At 35.4% G+C, this 20,373-nt stretch overlaps 4 protein-coding genes across 5 annotated transcripts; 1 reads left to right on the forward strand and 3 right to left on the reverse strand.

Annotated features, from left to right (window-relative positions):
• Positions 1 to 911: 911 nt before the first annotated feature.
• LOC113767944 (protein tipD) lies at positions 912 to 7,621 on the reverse strand. The gene is made up of 7 exons (XM_027312150.1): positions 7,397 to 7,621; positions 5,987 to 6,515; positions 5,676 to 5,832; positions 4,301 to 4,345; positions 3,965 to 4,130; positions 1,887 to 2,257; positions 912 to 1,368 (listed from the first exon to the last, which is right to left on the reverse strand). The coding sequence occupies exons 1-7, from the start codon at positions 7,619 to 7,621 to the stop codon at positions 1,050 to 1,052; spliced, it is 1,812 nt and encodes a 603-aa protein (XP_027167951.1). The 3' UTR covers positions 912 to 1,049.
• Positions 7,622 to 9,326: 1,705 nt separating this feature from the next.
• LOC113769525 (protein MHF1 homolog) lies at positions 9,327 to 11,969 on the reverse strand. The gene is made up of 4 exons (XM_027313989.1): positions 11,805 to 11,969; positions 11,656 to 11,727; positions 10,180 to 10,260; positions 9,327 to 9,606 (listed from the first exon to the last, which is right to left on the reverse strand). Exons 1-4 carry the CDS (start codon positions 11,920 to 11,922, stop codon positions 9,458 to 9,460), a joined length of 420 nt encoding a protein of 139 aa, XP_027169790.1. The 5' UTR covers positions 11,923 to 11,969; the 3' UTR covers positions 9,327 to 9,457.
• Positions 11,970 to 12,830: 861 nt separating this feature from the next.
• On the reverse strand, positions 12,831 to 17,744 carry LOC113767659 (magnesium protoporphyrin IX methyltransferase, chloroplastic-like). Of its 2 annotated transcripts, none has more exons than XM_027311826.1 (3): positions 17,067 to 17,744; positions 15,987 to 16,407; positions 12,831 to 13,103 (listed from the first exon to the last, which is right to left on the reverse strand). In XM_027311826.1, exons 1-2 carry the CDS (start codon positions 17,622 to 17,624, stop codon positions 16,000 to 16,002), a joined length of 966 nt encoding a protein of 321 aa, XP_027167627.1. In that variant the 5' UTR covers positions 17,625 to 17,744; the 3' UTR covers positions 12,831 to 13,103; positions 15,987 to 15,999. The 2 variants fall into 2 exon arrangements, with proteins under 2 accessions (XP_027167627.1, XP_027167626.1); XM_027311825.1 differs by lacking the exon at positions 12,831 to 13,103 and adding an exon at positions 15,393 to 15,662 and having other exon boundaries at positions 17,067 to 17,743.
• LOC113767661 (trihelix transcription factor GT-2-like) lies at positions 13,118 to 15,121 on the forward strand. Its single transcript, XM_027311827.1, has one exon. It carries the CDS (start codon positions 13,739 to 13,741, stop codon positions 14,591 to 14,593), a length of 855 nt encoding a protein of 284 aa, XP_027167628.1. The 5' UTR covers positions 13,118 to 13,738; the 3' UTR covers positions 14,594 to 15,121.
• Positions 17,745 to 20,373: the final 2,629 nt, after the last annotated feature.

The raw sequence follows: 20,373 nt of genomic DNA on the forward strand, positions 1-20,373 counted from the left end.
TACTACAGTAGGCAAAACAAGGTGTGCAATAGTTAGTGAATTTCATCAGTTAAGGTAATTGACTCCGTTGGGGTGTGTTGGATGGTGTTGCATGCTTATTTGGAAGTTATATTTTGTGCTAAGAGGCGTCTAATTGGGATCTTTATGATTCTAATGAATATATGTCTTTATTTTCTAGGCGGCAGGGATGCAAATTCACTAATCATTTGCAGCTTTTCAGGGGTGCATGGCGCTATAGAGACGCACGAGGGAAATTACGATAATAGAGGCAAAGTTGACAGCATTCATAGTATTCCAGATTAAAATTGCAAATTTTGTTTTTTCTAATCTTAAAATGCAAAATCACAAAGAAGCAAAATAACAAAACTGATGCTGGAGAAATTGAGGACCCAACCCAAATTGGAAAAAGTTCGCAAGACAAACATAAGCTAAGGTAAAAAATATATCAAATATGATCGATTAAAGCAAATGCCATGGAGAAAAGTAGATGAAAACACTCATCTGCAATACCTTTTACCTACGATTGCAGTAGTAATTAACAAAACTAAAGTACAGAAGGTGCCGAAACATACAACAGATTCCGTACAACGATCACATGCTGCAACAAGATATTTTTGGTGAGCTAATACTAATGGGCTAACATGGTGATGGCCCTTACCGCAGCTAAGTTCCAGGTTGTTGTTCAACTTTGAAAGGAAAGCAGCAAGGTTCGAGAGGCAAGCCAATTTGTACAAAATCGGGCATTTTTGAGGATTGTAGTTACTGGGCAGACCCAAACCGTGTTGGAGGATGATTGGGGCCGCTGCTGAGGTGGTGATGCTAGCAAAGAATGAAAGGTAAGAGAAACAAAACAATGACACGGTAAATTTAACCCCAAAAAAATGCATATAATACAAATGTTTTAATGCATTTAATCCCTAAAAATATTCAAAAAGTTCCCAAAAAGACAGAAGGTATCTTACAACAACAATTTACAAATGCAAATTCCTAAACATTGGGAAGAAGAGCAAAAATGGAAGGCAGTAGACGCCGCAGTCAAGAGAAATTATTCAATATGTCTTGTGCAGCTCAATGTTCAAGTCAGAAGAAATGGATATCAGGAGCGGAAGAGCATGGTGCCACACGGCTTTGAAAACCCGTTTTTGATGAGCTTTTATAGACTGGGAAGGTCTGCGACCGTTAAACCGGATATCAAAAACGTGGATAACAGGGTCTGCTGATCCAGATGAAATGTACAAGCCATCAGGAGACCAGGCCTGATTTATAAGAGCTGATTGTGAATCGCTGCTTTCCTGCTTCCACCCAAAGGCATGGAGCTCTGTATTCCTCAATCTAATATCAAACAACCGAAGCTGTCGCTCTGGGGTCCTGAAAAAAAGATGTTATATATAAGCCACCATCAAATCAAAAATCAAATAAAATCATCGACTTGTGATATCAAGGATGAGCATAGTTGGTCACAGCCACAAGCAACAAGAAGGTCTGCATGAGAAAGAGGCTTTGACATGTTCTGCGTAATATAAGTTTCAACTTTTGGCCATAAATTCAACTAAATGTCACTAGTTTAATATCACAAATGGCAACTCATATTTCCATTCCTCCTACACAAGCTTGAGTATTATTTACCCACTTTATTCATACTTCGTCCATACTACCAGAATAGGAACGCAAGCAAACAGAAAAGGAATTCTAAATTGATCTTGTAAGTTGCAACAACTGACTATGTCATATAGAGAAAAATATTCACAAATGACCATATGAATGCAGTAACCATGTGTTATTCAAGCAAGTACTATGACCATGAACTTTATTCCCTGAGCTGATAATGAAAAAAAAAAAAAGTACCAGAGAATACTTGAGGCTGTACAAAGATGTTAATAACATACCCAGTCTGGACCATAAAGAGATTGAAGTCGCAAGGATTTGGCACTACACTCATGCATTTGCTTTCAATTTGATGCTTGTAACCTGCTCTCTCAGAAGCTACATCAAACCCAACAATTCTCTTGTCAGCACCTACAGACAAAACTGTTGTCTTCTGCTGCAGCCCAGCAACTCCCATTACAGCAGAAGAATGCATACTTCGGTGCAACACTTTATGCTTCCATGGATTCTCCCCATCCTTTTCAGACCAGAGGAAAACAGCATGATCACTGCCACCAGTAACAAAACGGGTATCCTTCCAGGGCATGAATGTTATGCTGTTGATGATGCCTTTAAGATGAGGCTTCTGTTCTAGAAAACTTACACGAGTTCCCTGTTAACATATCATCAGTCAAGGATTAGGACAAAGCTGAAACATGTAGATTCTATTAGAAATTACCAAATCATATCACTCTAATGTATATCACTTTTAAACTTCCACAAGTTTCTAATTTCATAAACAAAAAAGAAGATAATTCAAAAATCAAGCAAAAGACGATGGTCCAGGGTGTAAGTTAGAGGTTGATGTACCATAAAAATTCCTTTGAATTGATTAACTGCCATTTTTTTTTATTTCCCAACCTACTAAAGGCAAATAAAAGGCACTCTACATTTTCTTGACATTATGAATCAAGATCAATGGACTAAAATGCTAAAACTAGTAGACACCATTGTCCACCCTAACTACTGGATTTTGATGGTTAAGCAAAAGGAGGATTAAAGAATGTGCCATTTCGATAAGTATGACTTTGATCCTACAGTGTTAGGCAGGATGCCTTACCATTTAAACTCAAGCATCTTCAAATAATTTTCCTTAGGATTAGGATGGCAAGATCACCCATTACTACACCGATGATGTGCTGTAAAAGCAGCTACCGTGTAGTATAGATTAAGGGTGCATTTGATAAAACTGAAGTCTGAAATCTGAAATCTGAAGTCTGAATCCATTAAGTTATTGAATTGTTAAGTATTAAATCTAATACATTTGAGTGCATATCACATTTAGTGATAAGTGAATAGCTTATCACTTAATTTTGAGAGCAACTTTTGCCTAGGAACTTCAGTGCCACTTAATTAATTCAGATGTTCAATTTTTTGTTATCAAATGGTCTGAATATATTAAGATCTGAATCTATTAAGTTTTAAGTGCTGAAATGGATTATCAAACAGGGCCTAAGAGAAAATATGTTCTACAATGCTAAAGGCTTGGGCCATGATCAATTTTCCTCAAATACTTATCAAATGAAAAATTAACTGTAGCATAAATCAGTGTAAGTGTAGGCAAGCCATGTAGTGAAACACAAAACATTCTTACTTCAGGGACACAACCGCTTTCCCTATAACATGAAAATACAGTACACAGGCATGTTAATATGTAATTGAGCAACTCTGGATCCCTGAGAAATAGAAATCCAGAGCATAGGCCTGAATGATGACAAACACATTGACACAGAATAAAACCAATACATCAGACTACATGGGATCCTTGAACATAGTTTTACGTAGTTGTTTGTCATGTGCCATGAATAAGAATCTCCCAGGCAACTTTTACTTTACCAATATCCAACCCAAATTATGCCTTATCCGGGTGCACCCAAAATGATAACTAAACCCAAATTTAACAAGGCTGCGGTATAGAGGATTACATCTGAAGTTCTGTCATTATGGAGTTTACCATTTAATATAGTGGTCAATGAGATTCAATCAACTTAATTTCTGGAAAGTGTTGATGAAGAGCTCCAAAACTTAGCTCGAAAACGATGAAACTTAAATCCAATAGGGTTTCCAACTTTAGTCCATTATAAGTCTACAGGCAAACGAAAGAAAGAAAGAGGAAGAAGGGCAAAAAAAAAAGGAGAGATTGCAGGTGATTTTGTATTCATGTTTTAAACATCATAATTATAAATCTTGGTATGCATAGAAAACATGCAAGCTTTAAAGACATGTATTCTGCATCTCCAGCAGGGCCTACACAAACTAATGTGAAGCAATGTTCAGCCTAAAATGTTCCTCAAACCTGTCAATGAACCATGATACTCACCTCTTTTGTTTTGTTCAAATTCAAGATTGATATTTGAGAATCCCCATTATCAGCACTGTAAACTGAAAAGAGGCTATCTCCCTGAGGATGCCAAGCTATATCTTCTGGCCATCTCCTCTGCTTGGCGGATGAACAATCAGTTGTACTTAAAAGATTGGCACTCGATCTTCATTTCCCATAAAGAAAGCAAACAACCCAAACTTAGAACATATATCATGATAACAAGAAGCAAAAGATTTAAAAACAATAATATTAACATGATTGATCTAGAGAACCACACGTGCAATTTTAAAACAAGATCCTGAGGGAAAGATATAATATTAATGGACCATATACCCTTTACCCTGAACCTGCCACAAGTTGATGATGCCATCCAAAGCACTGCAAAACATTAACGTACAGGGAGAAGTATTAGGTTTTGAAGCAATAATGGAACATAATAAGATGAGAGAGAGAGAGAGAGAGAGTACTAAAGGACTGGAAAACTAAAACAAAATTTTTAACACAAATTAAAGTTCCATGCATCTTATGATTTCTAAATCTGAAAAGATCCTATCCTTTATGATATGTCGTTAGCTGCATCATACGGGGAAACATGACCCTATATAAATCTATTGTTAGATTGCCACCGTGCAAGTTCACCACTCTTCTTTCATCTCTAGAAAGCTTTAACATTGAGTTACAAATGTTTGCCTCATATTTTACATTTTAACTCATAGTAGAAATCTTAAAATAACTTGATTGAAATGCTTGCCTCATATCAGAAATCTAAAATAAAGTGGATAGCAACATTTGTACCATACAATTACTCTATTACTATCTAAGCAAGTATATGCTATAGATCAAGAAAAAGTTTCAGATTCCAAATCCTCATAATACAAAAAAACTATGGTGTTAAGGGAAATATGGCATTTTAAAGCCCTAAAATATGTAAGAACCTACATCCATGTGGCACTGATAGTCCCACATAATTGGAAAAAAATTATCAAAAGATTAGAGATCTATTTAGATTGCATTCTTTCAAAGAGTTTTAGAAAAGTATTACTATAAAGTTTACAGAAAGGAATTGTAATAAAAAGGTAAGCATGAAAAGCAGGAAACTTGTTAAAAGTATCTTTTGAAAGAGCTGTTTAGAATAAAAGCAAACAAAACTGAATATAGGTCTTCTTGAAGAATATAGATCTGCGAGTTTTATCAGACTCTTTAAAAGGAATGACACGATATCTTGACTCCAGAACCAGTTTGACTGCAAAAAACAACAAAAGCATCACACAGAGACACAGACCTTTTATTACTGTGAATCCCATGTGAAACAATGGTATTTATATTCGCCTCTTTACAAAGTGCAATGTCCATGGTAGTTAAAATCTTGCATGTGTTTACAGAACAGCGAAGTGCATGTCAGTGTGAGGGAAAGAGAGAGGAAAAAGATAGAATTTAATTTTAAATTATTATGGCCTACAACTGAATAATACTTGTACAATCATTTGTTGAGAGAAAATCACATGAAACACATGCTAGTTTTCTTCTAAATGATTCATAGCTGAAATTCCAAAAGTTAGAACTCGTATGCCTTTTCCTACAAAGGCAACAGTTGAAAGATGCCAGAGCATTATTACTTTTAAATAACATCAAACTAAAGTCTTAGGAGGTTATGACTTCTACAAGAACCATATCAGCATCTATCTATAGATAGAGGAGTGGTAACTACCTGGTCGCAAATAGCTGATCATTTGTAGGACATAAGATAAGACTTCTCAACTTTCTTTTGTGTTGACTAGATATAACTGAGCCAGTGTGGCAACGAATCGTGATTGGTGAAGAGCTGCTTCGTACAAGTGGAATCAATTCTTTATGTTCTTTCAGCTCTGTAATTAAAAGCAAAACAAGCATCAATTCTACCCCTTTTATCATCAACTCATCAAATGTATGGTAACCAAATACTGCATGTCATCCAATTCATTTTGAACCATAAAGCATATAAATAGGCAGTATAAGCAATTAGGAAATAATTTACTTTACCTATTATTCTTTTTGCCGCTTTAGTTTGGCTTGCACTAACTTCTGGTTCGGGAGATACCTTGTAAGATCTGTCCTCTCTTACCTTGACACTTATATTATCACTAGTTGGGGTAATTGCGTTCTGCTGTGAACCAGAACTGCTTGCGACTTTTGATCCAGATTCTTTTGTCTTCACAAGTTGAGAAGCTCTAGGGCTGCTTGCAGCAATGCTAGGAATTACAACCTTTGGTTTAGACTGAGGTTGATTTTTAGAAGAGTATTCAGAGTGACCAGAAGGACTTGCTGCTCCCCGCTCACGTCCCTCATAGTTTCTAGATGTCTTAACAGCTTCCTGACCCAATTGTGGTTTACTTTCGGATAGATTTTGCAAACCTTGACTATTCTGCAAAGGAGTGCTGGATCTTTCTTCTACATTTGCTTCCTTTGTACCACTCCCAAGAAAAGCTTTGGTTGTCAATGAACTGTGGCGACCACGAATGCGAGCCAATTGAATCTTTGATTCTTCTAATCTGTTCTCTGCTTGACCAAGCTGCAGTTCTCACCCAAAGGAACAGCAAAGCATTACTTCCAGCAAAGTATGAAATTGTGCAATATAAAAGCAACACGAAAACATCATCTTGAATCACGTCCAACAAAATATGAGCCCAGCACACAGCAAAAGATACAAGTCAACTTTAACAACAACTGTTACCAAGAAAGCTTTCCCTCAGCTTGAATTAACAAACAAGTTCATGCAAAGACGCATTATCTATGCAATTTTTCATAAAATCACAGGATGAAGTCAAACATTACTGCATATCATGTGTCCTCGATTTACTCTCCCTCTCTGCATCACCTAAAAATACAAGTAAACTCCATCTCGAAACTCAATCACTCCATTAATTGATGCCTTCGAATCACTCCCTTCATCGACGCTCAATGCCACCTTAAACATATAATAGAAAAACATCCCCAAAAAAAAGGTCCTACCTTGCATTTCTACACTCCACTCACATAAAAATGGACCTTTTATCATACTACCTTACATTTCTACACTCCACTCACATAAAATGGATCTTTTATCATACTTACAGCTTCGCCAGAGTCAGACTTTTCACTTGAACAAAAACCACATTCAACACATTTCCAACCTAAATTAATAAGCGTTAAACGATCATTTGAATACAAACAACTGATGATAAACGAAAAAGGAAAAAAAAGTTAAACCTAAACAAGCTTCCTACTCCACCATTTCTGTAGCTTCCGACCACTGCCATTTTCCTTCTTTTTGAGTGATACAGCACAAAACAATCCAAATTTCCAACAAAAAAAATCAAAACTCATACTTAAGACAAAGAGATTCAAAAAATTCCAATACCTAAGAAAAACTGACCCAAAGAAGGGAAGAAATAGCGAGAAAAACTTGGAGACCTGAGTTGTATAATAGCTGATGCGGTGGCGGAGATGTTCTACTTCTTTAGTACGGTGTTCGATAAGAGCAACGAGAGCTTCCTCTTGCTCTTTCCTCGTCGTTTCCTCTTCGTCTTCTTGTTCGTGATTGCCGCCATTGTTGCTTCTCTTTTCTTCTCCTGCTTCGCTTGTTTTTTCGATTTTAGGCTTTTTGAGAACCGGACGGGGAGGGTCGTTCATGCTCATTTATTAGTCCTGTTTCTTTCTTCTGTGGTTGGCTTGGGCATTTTATAGTGTTTGACGTGCACCCGTCCTTAAACCCACCTATGCTATTGGTGATCGTAGATGTGATTCTTTTTTCCCTTTTTTTTTTTAACTTTTTAATCCTGATAATTAATTGACAGTGAGGAGGGACTAGAGAGTTTTCCCTAATCAACCTTCAACATGATTAGTTACTTAAAACTCTTTTCTTTTTAATTATGATTAGTTACTTAAAACTCTTTTTTTTTTTTGTGCTTAGATAAACTAATCATTAATCTCTATGGTGCTTCCACAATTTGTTGCATTTATTACTTGTTGGATTAACTTTTAAGACGTAGAAAAAAAATTATGAAATCATCCTTTACATAATCTTGAATATACTTACATAGTCTATAGACTCGTAGACCAAATGTATCTAAACATTATTGAGGCCAAACTTATCTAAACATTGTTCCTTATCCTCTCTAACTTTGCTTTTTTAGTTGAAAGGGCTACACAAACGTAGTAGAATACTACATATATTTGAGGTGTGGATGGTGTATTGCTGAATTTAGAGGTTACAATTGATATTGACGCATAAAATGTTAACATTTGTTGTTTTTTTTACACGTGTTGTAATTGTTTACACATTTGTTACTTTAATGCAAGTGTTGCACATGTAATCACACATAGTTTTTGGTATAGGCTGTTTTTTGTTAGACTCCTTTGTGCTACACAGAGGGAGTAGGATACTATATATATTTAAGGTGTGGATGGTGTATTCTCTGAATTTAGAGATTATAATAGGGTTAGTCTAAGGTTCGACTTGACCTTGAGCAGCTCATTTGTGAATTCATGTCAAGCATGAGCCTTAAAGAAGGAGGCTTGAGTGCTTAACGAACTTATTCGAGTAATTAGGTTTTTAAATTAAAAATAATATATATGTGAAATTACACTTACAAGTATGAAAGTTGTGAAATTTATCACTGAAAAATCAAACTCGAGCTCGACGTGGCTCACAAAGGCCCTCGAGCTCATTTGAATTGAGTTCAAACTCATATACTACTTATTCAAGTCAAATTCGGGTTTAAAAATCTTTACTCAATCAAACTCGAGTAGCACTATCAATAATCGAGTTTGAGTTCGAGCATGACATTCCTCAAATTCAATTCGGTTTGAATGCACCCTAGGTTATTATTGATATTTGCATATAATATATAAATATTTGTTTTTTGTTTTACAGTGTTGTAAATTTTTTTTTTATATACAAGTGAAAAGTTTCGAATCCAAAATCTCTCACTTACACTCCCCTTTCTCATATTACCCAACCCATCCTTCTCCGCTACTAGTGTTATAATTGCATACAAGTGTTGCACATGCAATTACAGAAGTTTTTCGTTTTTTACTTTACACATGTTATAATTGTTTATACATTTGTTACATTAAAACAAGTGTTGTGCATGCATAGTTTTGGGTATACCGCAATTTTTCGTTAGAATCCGTTCGAGTTGCATTTTTTTTACATTTGCCTCGATCTCGATTTTGAAGTTCATCAGCAACCATAACATACATAATCCAATCACTTTTAATGGAAGATGTTGAAGTGAGAAGAATTTTGCTTATCATGTAGTTCCAGAGGTCATCTTAGAATCATTTAAGGGAAGATGTTGAAGTGAGAAGAATCAGTTTAGACGATTCCGGACATACGTATTTCTTAATCAGTTATAGTTTTTTTTGTTGTTCCTAGTCACTGAAGGTAATACATCTAAAATCATAGAGGACCAAGATGGAATATGTGAGAAAAACTATACAATAATCTGCGGACGAAAATTCAAGTCTCGATTACTGATCTGGGATATAGAGTGCGTCAGCAGCACCTTTATCTTCCTTTTTTGCATTTCTTCTCCTCTTCCTTTCCGATGGAGGTTCTTTTGCTTTTAGATCATTGCAGAAAGATCTTAATGACGCAGCCAGTTGACTGTTCCGATGAGCTGAAACAAGTCCAAGTCAGCTTATGGTATATGAACATCGAAAATAAACAAACAAACGAAAACAAAAACAAAAACGAGAGAGAGAGAGAGAGATATATATATATATACTTAACAAATTGAATCAAGATGCACTCGACTTTATTTCTCTAAACCAGAAATTCCAAACGTGCAGACATATGCCATATCAGAGCTTAAACAATGTGCTTCGGAATCCTTATCAGCAGCACTAATGACACTTGTTTTGTCAATGCAAGTATCACATGTAAGAGGATGACAAAATTGGGGTAAACTGAGAATATCAACGTATAATATGCTCCAATATAAATAACCTGGACTTGTAACGATGATCAATGACAAGACATGAGCCTGTTAATTGAGAAGAAGAATGCTTTTACCGTTTAAAACAATTCAGACTCTTTCTAGTCTTCCTTTTTTAGGAGACTTGCTAAAGCATGCAGTATGCAGCTAAACATTCTAAAACTGCAGGTGCACTGAAGTACAATTAGGCATATCATTATTTTGAATAATCCAGAGACAGAAAACTCACTTCCAAAATTATGCCAGTCAACTCACCACAAAGTATGACATCTTCCATGTTTACAGATTTACGACCAGCATGCTGTGAGAATAGCTCAAGGTCCTTTGCCAACTGTTCTGCATTTCAGGAAATACTCCATTTTTAGTTCAAACTTCAACAACTGCAAGAAACCTTTTTGTCAGCAAAGGCTAAGGGTTGCATATGCAAGATGTGATCTTTAATCAATATTGGTGCTTTCAATTCAGGAATGTCAGACTAACTAGCATACATCTTACCCTCTCTGCAGGAACAAAATGCGAGCAGCGAGCAAAACTAGTTTTGTTATGGAAACTTGAAATTTGTAAATATTTTGATCCACTTAATATCCTAGTTTAAATTGGCTGAATACAGGGATGCAAATTCGCTGGTGTCGCATCATTTTAATACATTTCGCAGTGTCAAAAAACATTGTAGAAGATGAATTAGGGGAGAAGAAAATGGGGTTGATTAAGGAACAAGCTACAACACCAGATCTCATCCACTCTCATGGTCATCATATTGTTTTCCATCAAAAATTCATGCCAAGAGCAAAGCTGAAAGCTGGAATAGCTAGACATGAAATACAGATTTCATGTTTCATGGAAAAGCTGAAGAACTTAGAAACACATAAAAATCAAACCAAGATGGCCAACAATTAGATAGAGTTCAAGTCTACCTCTATCAGTTAATAAGCAGCTTCAGATGCAATTGTTGCAGAAAATTAGATGTTAAGAATATTATACAGATTATAAGTTGGTGATCCTTGTCATCCATCTGAAATGAACAGAATTATCCTAAACCTAATCTTCCAGACAGACCAATTGACCATGATGCAAAATTATCGAGAATCGGTCTTTGGGAGCTGCTACTTTTTGTGTCCTAATACATTGAGCCTCCTTGCTCTTGCCTTTCATCATCTCCACACCCCAAAGATGAGCACATTCCCATACTGGATACATGCTGAACTAAATTGGTTATGGACCAAACTTTCAGTCAAGACGACTTCACATTTGAGATTATCTTGATTAAGTTGAAATAATCAAGTTGACTTAATCAAGATAATCTCAAAAGAAGATAAGTCAAGATGAAATAATGTGATTTTAGGAGCTCTATACAATAAACCACTTCCTGCTGAGACAGTTCCACAGCTCAATAGCCCATTCTGTGCAATCATAGACTGGAAATCCTCTACTATCAGTTATTTGACTATAATCCAAATGGTAACCAAATGCAGAGAGAAAATACACAGAATTGCAGTAAGATGACTAGAATCAAACAGCCTAACAAAACCCAATGAAAATAGTATCTTTCAAGCCCACCAGAAAAAGGGAAAAAAATCAAGCACGCATTTTGGACGACGAATTTATCAAAGTTGCTCATTTCCATTATTCCTTTTTTTTTGGGCCTCCAAATAACAGGTAACCATATATAATTTTATTTAAAACTCTAATACAAGCTTAATACACAGAGAACCTTAGGGAGAAAAATATTACCGGCATATTTGAAGGCTAGATCGGAAATACAAGCCATGATCGGTTGCGAAACTTCCATCCCATTCTTTTTTGCTGCTCAAAAAATTTCGAATATGAGATGATTTTACATAATATTATGCAATCAAGTATCCAAAAGCTAATTAAAATACCTTCGGCTTCAGCAATGGAGATAGTGCAGAGTCGAAATCGATCTCTTAAGATCTCATTGACTGCTTCTTCTTCATCTCTATCCATTTCGCTTTCATTTTCTCCGGCTCCTCTTTCCATTTTCGACCAATTCAGAAATTTCTTATCTAGGGTTGCTTTTTTTTTTTTGGTTTGGGGTGGGAATTTTTTTTGGGGCCAAATTGGCCGGAATCAGCACAAAATGCGCGGGAAAAATGAAGGGAGCGCCACGTTTGAAGCAGCTTGGTTTGTTTGTGATGGGCCTAGGCCTTCTGGGCTTCAGTTCCCAACAGTGAACAAACTTTTCAATGGCCCGTAAGCAGCATGCTTAGTCAATCTACTCTTAAATTTTTGGACAAGATTTTTTTAAAAAAAATAATGGTTAATAAAACAAATGGTAGAACTGTAAATAACAAAAAATTGAGTCCAAATAACATTTCTCTATAGGATAAAGTGATTAAATTTAAAATTTTTTTAAAAAACATAAAAGTTAAAGCATCAAAATTGAGCTTTAGTTAAAAGTGTTTTTTACACCAAAAGCTCCATTTCTAATTTTATGGAATGATGTTTATCAAAGCGTTTCAAAAATACTTTTAACATCCAAAAGTGCTTTTTAACTGAAAGCACCGCAACCCCAAACAGGTCCTAATTATTGTTAATAGTGATTCTAAGTAATGATACTCTCTATGTATACTAACGTCAAAATAATGTCAGCCCATATAAGATCAACTCTTTTGTAAATCATCTTGGACATTATTCACGTCTCTTTTTTCCTACTCATTAATTTTTTCAAGGCCTCTCATCTCAAGGTAGGTAAACAACAGAGAAATTGAGATTGAAACTGGCAACTTCAAAAAATCACAACTGATGCTACACAAAATCAAGAACTTATCATGAGGTGGGTGGATTTAGCATATTGTGTTCAGTGAACGCATTGCATTGATGAGAATAGATCACATATCCTAGAAAAATCTGACGTTGACTCAATGGTAAAATCTTTTCGCGATTACTGATCTGTATCAGTGGAAGATCATGTAACTGAAGAAGCCTTGGCCAAGAAAACAGAAACGTTTACAGAATTTTGGGTATTGAATCATTAATATAGAGCTTGACAGCTATATTTTGACATGCTTCATTGAAGATCCCATAATATTGAAGATTCGCCAGTCTGTGGAGATTGTTTACTTGTGCTGTTAGATAATCAATTCTTTGATTCTACAGTGCTTATTTCTGAATTTAGGAACAAGATAGACATAGGAAATTCAGCACATCCAACCTATTTCCTGCAAATTTCATGATAGAGATCGTCAGATACAATTGTTAGCTCATCAAGTGCGGAAAGCAAAGAGAATCACAATAAAGAACGTCATTCAAGATAAACACTAATATTATATACACCCTAATACTTCTTAAAAAAGAGAGAGAGAGAATTTATACCATTTACTACTATTTATTTAGTCCTCAACTCCTGCAACAGGTAATGTTTCATTATATGGGAAGCTGATATTATTGCTTCTGTTGCAATATAAGAATCTTAATATGCTAAAGCTAAACTATCTGGAAAATTATATAGTTAAAGAAAGGACATGCCACTTTACTTCTCAACGACAAAATTATATGGTACTAAGCAATTGAAAGGACAAAATATACATCCCAACATGGTTATGCCATTTAGGAGCTTAAGAAGATATTGACTAGTTGTTTGAGGAAATTGTGCCTCCAGTGAACATCTTGGTGCTCAAACAAGGAAAAAATCAAAGAACTTTTGAATTGAATGCATTCTAAAGAAGTATTAGCCCATGTTTTTGTAGTCAATAGCTGAGAGATGGGAAAAACACATATAAGAAGAACGTGGGAAATTAGGCTCCAAAACTTGTGCACCAGTCCAGTATTTCCTGAGTCTAGCTGTTAAAAGTACATGGCTCCTGGACCAAATGACAGGCTTGAAAAAGCCACTTCCTCAGCTAGTGTACTTGATGAAGAGCACCAAGCTGTTGAAAGGACCAATAGCGAAAATAAATCAACAAGACACCCTCGGTGGACCAAGCAAGAAACACTAATCCTCATTGAAGGGAAAAATATTGCAGAGAGTCAAGGAAGGAAGGGCCGCAGATCCAGCTCCATCTTTGTTACGGGTCAGCATGAACCCAAATGGGACTCTGTCTCATCGTACTGCAGATTGCATGGGGTGAACAGAGGGCCGGTCCAGTGCCGAAAGCGATGGAGTAATCTTGTTAGCGACTTCAAGAAAATAAGAACATGGGAGTCACAGGTAAAAGAAGAAGGTGAATCGTTTTGGATGATGAGAAATGATTTGAGGCGGGAGAAAAAACTTCCAGGTCACTTTGATAGAGAAGTCCATGCTGTCCTCAATGGAAACTCCTATCAAGCTGTAATGGGAATGAGTGTAGATGGAAGAGAGGCTGTTGGGACATGTGTAGCAGATACTGAGGATGACGATGAGGAGGATGTTAACAGGGGGATAGAAACGGGGGTAGTCTTTGATAGTGGTACTCATGCCAGACCAGAAACTCTAATTTCACATCTTGAGAAGTGCGCTCAGGGGAAAATTTTCAGGGGTCCAAACGTACAAGTTGCAAGAGAAAGTCCAAGAAGCAATTCCCCTGCTCCAATGCCTCTATCAGGTTTGATACATGCTCAAGTATCCTTTCATCCAAGACTTCAGCAAGCAACCAACTTGGTTGATTGTTCAAAACTGCCGCCCACTTCCTTTTATTTATTATTCTACACCTTCAAAAGATATACAGTATAGGTTTGGTTAGCTCATTCAACTATATATGTCACTGTTAGACTTATCTTTCTCTAGAGGATGCTTATAAAGTTAAAATCTGATCTGCAAATTGAATCTCTCCGAGTAAATCTTCTGTTTTGCTTTCAATCACTGAGTGAGTCTTACACGAAAATAGTTCTTTTCCCTTGAAACTGTTATGCTAACAATTGCCTCTTAAAGCAGAGAAGCATTGTCAACACTTTCATCAGCCATACTCCAACCAAGGTAAACCTAGATATCTTCATCCCATTATGTCATTTATTATTAACCACACAGAAGAGGGATGACATGCTATTATTTCTCCATATTCAAAAAATTCATGCTGTCACTATGAACTCGTAATATTAGTCAGAATTTGTATATCTAGTCTAGTTAATCAATGATGAAAATTTTTCAGTTGCCTAGCATTTGTTTAACTAGCTTGTGACCCTTAGGTCCAGCAAAAGGAAAACAGCCAGGCCCACATTTCTGGACAAGAAGAGTCTCTCAGGAGGATGTGAAGAGAAGAAGACTATCCTTGGATAAATGTGAAGATTTCAACCTCAGTCAGCACTTGATCAAGGTTTTGGAAAGAAACAATCGTGTACTAAATGCACAACTGGAAACCCAAAGAATGAACTCACAGTTAGACAGAGAGCAGCAGAAGGCCCACACTGATATACTAAGTTCTGCTCTCAGTAAGATTTGCGATGCTTTTTCAAGAATTGCAGATAAGTTTTGACAAAGGAAGATAATACATGTTCTTTGCAGCACCAGTTTTTACCCCAGCATTCAACCTATGGATAGAGAATTTATTATCCTTGTGTAGTAGCAATTAGATTCCTTTACTTCCCTAACATATCAAAAGTTGCTCTAGCATTTTAATGGTATTTAATTCTCTGATGTAAAATCCTTGACTACCCAGGTCATTTCCCAGTAATGATTTGATTTTTTTTTTTCCATTAAACAGCCTTATGGTAGCATTCTGGGTCTTAATCGGAAAGCTCATACAAAGAGCACACATCAAAGTATGAATTCCATAGTAGGTCATTGTCACTTCGTCTTCATCTTCCTGCAGAAAATAACGAACCACGAAAGGGGAACCAGAATCAAGCATTATTTTGATGTCAAAAACCATACTAAAGAAAATGCAAACGTATATACAGCTTCAAATCACCAAGTGATGACATCTACATTCAATTATAGTCCAATGCTTTAACAAACAAAAATTGTTGAAGTTACAGTTGATACCTGATCATCAAATCTAATATACATGGTCTAGGAGGAAACAAAAAGAGACAAACAACATATGGAAATTAGAGCTCTAAAAAACTTCTGGGAGTCTCCTAATATCTAGCCGTTCAGAAGAGGAAGAAGGCAAAAATTCAGCTCTAACCTCTTGTTATGCACTAGGCAGGAACAGCCTCCACAAGCTTTGCAAAATAAAATTGTGTTGTAACTAAAGCTCTCTTCCTTATTTTCCAGCCAACTTTCTGCAAAGCCCTCTCGACATCAGCCTCTGCATGAAGATATGCCCTTGTAGCCTTTGAAGGTCCAGGGAACAATTCTCCAATTCTCTTCAACAGATCATAGTAAAATGTCTTGGGAGCAAAACTAAGAATCAACCGATTCTTGGCTAATGAAGCAAGATGAGCAATCATGGCGTCTGCCTTACTTTGTGGATAATGTATCAAAACATCTAAGCAGACTACCGTGTCATACTTGCCATCTAAGCTTTCTAAGTCCTTCACTTCAAATTTTGGCATAACTGGTGCCGGTGATACCTCATCTTTACCTTTCAACAGCTCTGCTTCCGCCTGTACCAACCATGGCTATCAAAGCTAAAATCTTATAGATCCCATACACTAGTATGGAGGTAAGAGTTTTACTTAATTAGACAATTGAAGATTATTCTTCTAAGTGCTAGCAAATAGGACTGCCCTTTTTTTTTAAAAAAAAAAAGGGCATTTTATCTGTACAGCGTCTTATCGATTGGATAGTTTATAGTGAAATCTTTTGGGGTCTATAACTAAACCAAAGGACTACATGAGTAAACTATAGACAGGTGGCATTGTTGATTTAAGTTATTGTAGCCAGTAACAGGGAACATCAGATAGAGAGAAGAGACTAGAGGGGAAAACGGACATTTTCTATAATTATATAAAAAAGAATCATGATTAGTACAAGGCACAATATTAGAACTTAGGGATGCGAATTTACCCTATTCCGGACCTTCATTCTTTTCCACTCTTTTTAATTGGTTATAAAAATTTCAGCTTTTCATCAAGATGACTACTCATTGTTAGCATTTTAAGCAGCTAATTATCGCCAAAGAACGCATTTTTACTGAATTTTTACGAAAAAACTAGAAAAAGAAATTGTAAAGCATGCCCCCAAGAAATAGGGGAAAAAAATAGTTGCTTTAGCTGATCAATGCAATTAACCAATTAGCAAGATGATTAGTAGTAAGGCTGACCTGCTTCTGAGCTTCAGCAACCATAGCAGCCGAAATATCGCTAGCCAAAACAACGGCCCCTTCCTTCGCCAAGGGAATAGCCAACGACCCGGTCCCACACCCGGCATCACAAACAGTAACTCCCCGCAAAGACCCTTCATCCATCAACATTTTCAAAGCATTTTCCACTGTTTTGGAATGCCCAACTCGAATATCCAATTGAACCTTATTCACATCGTCCGTGTCCCCATAAATCTTCTTCCACCTCTGAAACCCATTATTGTTAAAGTACTCCTTAACAACCTCCTTATCCCCACCGCCAACCTCCTCCGCCTGCATTTTCCGCCGCCGTTCCGGGTCAGCCAGAGAGAGCACCGCAGCAAGTGCTGCCACTGACCCGCCACCAATGACGGCGACTGTGGTTCCGTCTAAGGTAGGAGCCATCGAGACAACGTCGGTTGCCGTGGATAGTGGCGGAATGGCAGCAAATGTGAAGGATTTTCGGTGAGGTTTGGTGGGGTTTAGGGTGGGGTTCGGGGTGAAAGAGACAGGGGAGAAAAGGGCTGAGGAGAAAGCCATTTTAGGGGTCAGTATTAAGGTGGCCGCCGGCCGGAGATAGAGTCCAGTGTGCTAGTTAAAAGGTGAAGCTGTCTCGTTGGTGATGATGACGATGACGATAATGTAATCTGAAACGGATATGATTTGGCGCCAGTCGTTCTGGTGGGTCCCCTTCTTTTGTATCGGAGGCGGATGGCTCTTTTTGCCACTTTCTCGATTTAATGAATGGAAAATCGTTTTACTTTTTTCAAATATGGTTACGTTTTTCATGAATATATTTTTATTTCATGTATATCAAATCGTTATAGTAATCTTTTTAAAAATATTCAAAAAATGCAATCCAACAAGGCCTAACTTTTTCATTTCTTATTTTTAAAAATATAATTTTACGTCTCTTATAAATTTATAAATGTCAAATTTAATCCCTATCTAGATTTCTAACTAATTTTTTATTGGAATCCATCACATGCCTGTACGTGATTATTTTTTAAGGGTAAAATTGTTAAATCAAATTTTACATAATCTCATCCATAGTCTCTCATATGTCACAAAATAAATTATTCTGTTCCTCATGTTTCTCAAAATAAATTTTTTATCCCTCGTTAACCTTGTGTGTGAATAGTTTTTTTTTTAAAAAAAATCTATGTATATATCTATTTAATTTCACCTGAATACTACGAATAGCATGTAATATATCTTTATTTGATTTCACCTAAATAGACTAATTGTAATTATACACATGTTATTCAATTAATATATATATATATATATATGTGTGTGTGTGTGTGGGTTTAAAACTAACAATTTTTTTTAAACTCATGTATATATTTATTTGATTTCATCATGTGAATTTGTTTAATATTTGTGACCTTTTCTCTTTTGATAATACTTCATTCATTGAGTTGTATAATCAGGTAATCTAATTAATAGGTCATAATTCAAATTTTATAGTCATGCTAACAAATTGTAATTTATATCTGAAATTTCTACTCGCCATTTTTAGGACTAACAGTTGAATTAATTATCTTGTGATTGTTTTAAAATTTGTAAGTGCCAATCACTTACTTCTTTTTATCATACTTTTCCTTTATTTATTTTTTATGTCCAAATTAATTCCATATAAATACTCGACAATATTTAAAATTAAATCTCTTATTTGTTTTCAATTTTTGAGTAAAAAAAAAATGAACATGAGTGAAAAACTAACAATTTTTTAAAATTAATGTATATATTTATTTAATTTTACCTTAACAGTATGAATAACATGTAATATATTTCTATTTAGTTTCGCCTAAATAAGCTAATTGTAATTGTACACATGTTATTCGTATTGTTTAAGTAAAATTAAATAGATACGTACATGACTTAAAAAAACTATTCATACACATGATTAATGAGGGATAAAAAAATTCATTTTATAAAATGTGAGGGATGAAAAAATTCATTTTGTGAAATATGAGAGACAAAAAAATTCATTTTGTAAAATATGAAAAACTATGAATCGGATTATGTAAAATTTGATTTGAAAATTTTACCCTTCAACAATGATCACGTGCAAGTCATGTGATGAATTTCGATCAGAAACTAATCGGAAACCTAAATAGGGACTAAATTTGACGAATATAAATTTTTAAGGGATGTAAAATTACACTTCTAAAAGTGAGGGTTGAAAAAAGTTATTTTATCAAATGCGAGGGATATTTTGAACGATCTTTCCTCTAATGAATGACGAGAATTGCTAGGATATAATTTTGATAATTTTTTTCACTCTAACAAATGCTCATATATGTGCAAAAAAAAAAAAAAAAAAAACTCCTATGATTATTTTTTCTCAAACAAAAAAAAGATAGAACAATAAATACAACAACTAATACAAAGTAAGAAAACAACCCATAGGTAAGGATAATAATAGTAATCTAAATTAAGCTACAACTCTCGATAAGAGAATTAAATTTAGAACTTTCTAATTTACTTACCAACTTAAAATTATGGATTTTTTGTGATCAGTGGACACTATAAGTTAAGTATTGGGTGGTGATTAAATGTCAAGTGTTAATTTTTTTTTAAAGAGTGGAATTAACCTTGATAAGCCTAAATACAAGAGAAACAATAATGCAAATAAGTTTCAGATAATAAGCGTATCATCTAGATTATGGTTGCAAACAAATTAAACCCCTTTACGAGTTGATTTAGTCAAAACTCAACTTGAGTTTGGTTAATATCAAACTCGAATCGAGTTCAAGTTAACCAAATTGAGTTGTCAAGCTCCAACCAACTATAGAAAAAATTAACTTATTAACTTGCGAGCTAACTTGTATATATATATATATATATATATATATATATAACTCGAATAGACTCGAACTCGAACTCAATTTGAGATCGAGTTTGAACTCGAGTATTACGTTAAAAAATTGTCGAGTTTGAACTTGATGAAATTGAGCTGAGCCCAACTCAATTAAGCCGATTTAACTCATCTGTAGTCCTAATATAGATAAACTGACTACTTACTGGTTGAAGAGGTTTCAGTCTAATGGTTAAAATTAAAATCCTAAAAATTAAATGTCTTGGATTCTAATCCTCTGCTCCCTCCTTACTTTTTAAATCTCATCTCTCATCTACTGGAAAAGAAATTTGTTTTAAGAAAAATTGACGACTCACTGAACCCGTTAAAAACGTCCAATGTCAATATATGCATGTTTATGATTTTAAAGAAAAGTGTAATCAAATTGTTCTGAGTGCTACAGAACAACAACGAGAAGAAAACCCT

The sequence above is a fragment of the Coffea eugenioides genome, chromosome 4 (genome assembly GCF_003713205.1).
Source record: "Coffea eugenioides isolate CCC68of chromosome 4, Ceug_1.0, whole genome shotgun sequence".
In the NCBI taxonomy this organism is placed as follows: Eukaryota; Viridiplantae; Streptophyta; class Magnoliopsida; order Gentianales; family Rubiaceae; genus Coffea; species Coffea eugenioides.

What these genes read in the sequence shown, in the direction of transcription:
- LOC113767944 (XM_027312150.1), bottom strand. Translation starts at nt 7,621, where the DNA reads ATGAGCATGAACGACCCTCCCCGTCCGGTTCTCAAAAAGCCTAAAATC. An exon ending in AGCGGCAAAAAGAATAATAG is followed by an intron (nt 5,833 to 5,986) that starts GTAAAGTAAATT and finishes TTTTAATTACAG; the next exon opens with AGCTGAAAGAACATAAAGAA. An exon ending in CTCTTTATGGTCCAGACTGG is followed by an intron (nt 1,369 to 1,886) that starts GTATGTTATTAA and finishes TCTTTTTTTCAG; the next exon opens with GACCCCAGAGCGACAGCTTC.
- LOC113767661 (XM_027311827.1), top strand. Translation starts at nt 13,739, where the DNA reads ATGGCTCCTGGACCAAATGACAGGCTTGAAAAAGCCACTTCCTCAGCT.
- LOC113769525 (XM_027313989.1), bottom strand. Translation starts at nt 11,922, where the DNA reads ATGGAAAGAGGAGCCGGAGAAAATGAAAGCGAAATGGATAGAGATGAA. An exon ending in CTCCATTGCTGAAGCCGAAG is followed by an intron (nt 11,728 to 11,804) that starts GTATTTTAATTA and finishes TTTTTTGAGCAG; the next exon opens with CAAAAAAGAATGGGATGGAA. An exon ending in TCTAGCCTTCAAATATGCCG is followed by an intron (nt 10,261 to 11,655) that starts GTAATATTTTTC and finishes CCTGAAATGCAG; the next exon opens with AACAGTTGGCAAAGGACCTT.
- LOC113767659 (XM_027311826.1), bottom strand. Translation starts at nt 17,624, where the DNA reads ATGGCTTTCTCCTCAGCCCTTTTCTCCCCTGTCTCTTTCACCCCGAAC. An exon ending in TTGCTGAAGCTCAGAAGCAG is followed by an intron (nt 16,408 to 17,066) that starts GTCAGCCTTACT and finishes TGGTTGGTACAG; the next exon opens with GCGGAAGCAGAGCTGTTGAA.